Source organism: Saimiri boliviensis, chromosome 7, assembly GCF_048565385.1.
Source record: "Saimiri boliviensis isolate mSaiBol1 chromosome 7, mSaiBol1.pri, whole genome shotgun sequence".
Taxonomy (NCBI): domain Eukaryota; kingdom Metazoa; phylum Chordata; class Mammalia; order Primates; family Cebidae; genus Saimiri; species Saimiri boliviensis.
The window spans coordinates 30,107,146-30,110,917 of record NC_133455.1 but is presented as its reverse complement, the minus strand read 5'-3'; the positions used below and the strand labels follow the sequence as shown (position 1 = coordinate 30,110,917).

The window sequence follows — 3,772 nt, the reverse complement described above, 5'->3', positions numbered from 1 at the left end:
GCCTTGGGACTAGAACCCACGTTTTCACTTAGTCCAGCACTTTTTTCACTGTCCTGGACAGAGTCCTCCCCCCACCCCAACTTTCTAAACTTCAGTCTTAATATGCTCCAACTCCTAGGGTCAGCGAAGAACCCGAAGAGAGTAACAGTGAGGAGAGGAAGAAAACAAGAAAAGTCGAGCCCCACTCCCTCCTCACCTCCACACTGCTCCTGTGCCATTTTTTTCTGCCCAAACCCTTCCCTGCGCTTTGCTCCAAGTTCTTAGCAGAATCCAAGGTAACTTCACCCCAGATCTTTTCACCCATACACCTCAATTTCTAGAGCTATTTGTCCCTCCTGTGACGCCCCCTACCCCCTTTCTAAAGCCACCCCCGGCTGCAGCCCGCCCCGAGCGCGCCGCCTGTTTATTCAGCCGGAGTCCGGCACGCGCCAGGCGCACGCACTGCAACAACAAACCCGGCTGAATGGAGAGTTTGCAAGGAGCGGGAGAAAGGAACGGGAGGGGGGAGAGGAGAGAAGAAGGGGGAGTTTAGGGAGTGGGTGGGAGGAGGAGGTAAGAGGAGGGGGGGGGAGTGGGGGCTGCAGCCGCTCGCAGCAGCGGGGAGTGGGGGGCGAGGCGGGGCCAGTGCTGCGCGTGGGGCTGGGTGTCCCATTGAAAAGGCGAACGCACTCCGGCCGCCCAGCACTCTCTCACTTCTGGCCAGGGAACGTGGAAGGCGCACCGACAGAGATCCAGCCAGGGAGGGCGAGTGAAAGAAGGAAATCAGAAAGGAAGGGAGTTAACGAAATAATAAAAAACAGCCTGAGCCAAGGCTGGAGAGACCGAGACCCGGCGCAAGAGAGCGCAGCCTGAGCAGGACAGGAAAGCTGCAGAGCGCGCTCAGCATTGACTTTTGCTGCTGCTTCTGCTTTTTTTTTTCTTAGAAACAAGAAGGCGCCAGCGGCAGCCTCACACGCGAGCGCCACGCGAGGTTCCCGAAGCCAACCCGCGAAGGGAGGAGGGGAGGGAGGAGGAGGCGGCATAGAGGAAGGAGAAAAAGCGTTTTCACCTTCTTTGCTCCAGCTCTAAGAAGTCTCCTGGGGATTTTGTATATATATTTTAACTCCCCTCAGGGCTCCTCTTCATCTTTCCTCTTTCCCTCTCTGTTCCTGTACCCAAGCTCTGTCTGTGTCCTCCTCGCGCGCCCCGCACCTCGCGTCCCCGCTTGCTCCGATTCCGCGACTCCTTGGCCGCCGCTGCGCATGGAGAGCTCTGCCAAGATGGAGAGCGGCGGCGCCGGCCAGCAGCCCCAGCCACAGCCCCAGCAGCCCTTCCTGCCGCCCGCAGCCTGTTTCTTTGCCACCGCCGCAGCGGCGGCGGCGGCCGCAGCCGCAGCAGCCGCACAGAGCGCGCAGCAGCAGCAGCAGCAGCAGCAGCAGCAGCAGCAGGCGCCGCAGCTGAGACCGGCGGCCGACGGCCAGCCCTCAGGGGGCGGTCACAAGTCAGCGCCCAAGCAAGTCAAGCGACAGCGCTCGTCCTCGCCGGAACTGATGCGCTGCAAACGCCGGCTCAACTTCAGCGGCTTTGGCTACAGCCTGCCGCAGCAGCAGCCGGCCGCCGTAGCGCGCCGCAACGAGCGCGAGCGCAACCGTGTCAAGTTGGTCAACCTGGGCTTTGCCACCCTTCGGGAGCACGTCCCCAACGGCGCGGCCAACAAGAAGATGAGTAAGGTGGAGACGCTGCGCTCGGCGGTCGAGTACATCCGCGCGCTGCAGCAGCTGCTGGACGAGCATGACGCGGTGAGCGCCGCCTTCCAGGCTGGCGTCCTGTCGCCCACCATCTCCCCCAACTACTCCAACGACTTGAACTCCATGGCCGGCTCGCCGGTCTCATCCTACTCGTCTGACGAGGGCTCTTACGACCCGCTCAGCCCCGAGGAGCAGGAGCTGCTCGACTTCACCAACTGGTTCTGAGGGCTCGGCCTGGTCAGGCCCTGGTGCGAATGGACTTTGGAAGCAGGTAGGTTGCATTTTGGGGCAGGCAGGGTGTATTCTTGCCTTCGTTCTCCCTCTGAGTGTCTGTGGAAGTGGGGATGTCTCCAAGGAGATGGGGGGATTTTTATTGAAAGGATTTGTGAAAGTTTGTCGATTTCGAGTCCTAGTTTGTTAGTTTCAGCCCTGGCCTCTGAAAGTGGCTTTGCCCAGGTCTCCAAGGAGTGAAGGGTAGGAGTGAGGTGCAGAGATACTAGTGAACCGATTACTGGGACATGTCAAAAGAGGTGTCTACCTGACAGACTGTTTCCCCAGACCTCCCTCTCCCCCTACCGCTAGCCTACAAGTTCAAATTAACCTCTCCTGTTATTTTCCTTATGTTATAGGGTGATCGCACAACCTGCATCTTTAGTGCTTTCTCGTCAGTGGCGTTGGGAGAGGGAGAAAAGGAAAAGAAAAAAAGAAGAAGAAAGGAGAAGAAGAAGAAGGAAAAAAGACAAAAAAACAAAGTCAACCAACCCCAATGCCAACTAAGCTAGACAAGCCTGAGAGACATGGCTTTCAGAAAACGCTAAGCGATCAGAACAGTATCTTTGCACTCCAGTCATTCACGGAGATATGAAGAGCACCTGGGACCTGAGTCAACGCGCAAAATGCAGCTTGTGTGCAAAAGCAGTGGGCTCCTGGCGGAAGGGAGCAGCACACGAATTGTAGTAACTCCCAACACCACTAACACGCACAGCTGAAAGCGCTTGCTCTGGTCCCTTCACCTCCCTGCCCTCTCTCAAAGTGCAGTTCTTAGCCCTCTAGAAATGAGTTGCTGTCTTTCGTCTCAGTAGCCCCCACCTCAATAGCTGTAGACATTGGTTTACAGTGAAACTATGCTATTCTCAGCCCTTTGAAACCCTGCTTCTCCTCCAGGGCCCGATTCCCAAACCCCATGCCTTCCCCTACACTGTCTTTTTTACCATTTTCATCATAGATTGCTTCCAATCTTTTGTGAATTTTTTATTATAAAAAAATCTATTTGTATCTATCCTAACCAGTTTGGGGATATATTAAGATATTTTTGTACATAAGAGAGAAAGAGAGAAAAATTTATAGAAGTTTTGTACAAATGGTTTAAAATGTGTATATCTTGATACTTTAACATGTAATGCTATTACCTCTGCATATTTTAGATGTGTAGTTCACCTTACAACTGCCATTTTCCCTATGTGGTTTTGTAAAGAACTCTGCTCATAGGTGAGATCAAGAGGCCACCAGTTGTACTTCAGCACCAACGTGTCTTACTTTATAGAAATGTTGTTAATGTATTAATGATGTTATTAAATACTGTTCAAGAAGAACAAAGTTTATGCAGCTACTGTCCAAACTCAAAGTGGCAGCCAGTTGGTTTTGATAGGTTGCCTTTTGGAGATTTCTATTACTGCCTTTTTTTTCTTACTGTTTTATTACAAACTTACAAAAATATGTATAACCCTGTTTTATACAAACTAGTTTCGTAATAAAACTTTTTTCCTTTTTTTTAAATGAAAATAACCAGCTGCCTCTAAGCTTTCTTTGACTCTGATGCCCCAGTCCAGTTTTCTGAAAATGTCAAAAAGAAGAGGTGGGTGGAGAAGAGAAGGTTGCAAAACATGCTAAGTGGCAGAAATGACAATGATAAGTGCTACAGCCCAGTCTATCCAAATGGTGACTTTGTGATGAAGGTGTGTGTGTGTGTGTGCCGCGTGCGCACACACGTATACATGTATATATGTTTTCTTTCTATCCTATGCTGCAAATGTACACACCCACCA

At 52.2% G+C, this 3,772-nt stretch overlaps 1 protein-coding gene across 1 annotated transcript; it reads left to right on the top strand.

Annotated features, from left to right (window-relative positions):
• Positions 1 to 671: 671 nt before the first annotated feature.
• Positions 672 to 3,512, top strand: ASCL1 (achaete-scute family bHLH transcription factor 1). Its single transcript, XM_010340229.3, has 2 exons — positions 672 to 1,998; positions 2,357 to 3,512. Exon 1 carries the CDS (start codon positions 1,242 to 1,244, stop codon positions 1,950 to 1,952), a length of 711 nt encoding a protein of 236 aa, XP_010338531.2. The 5' UTR covers positions 672 to 1,241; the 3' UTR covers positions 1,953 to 1,998; positions 2,357 to 3,512.
• The last annotated feature ends 260 nt before the right edge of the window (positions 3,513 to 3,772 follow it).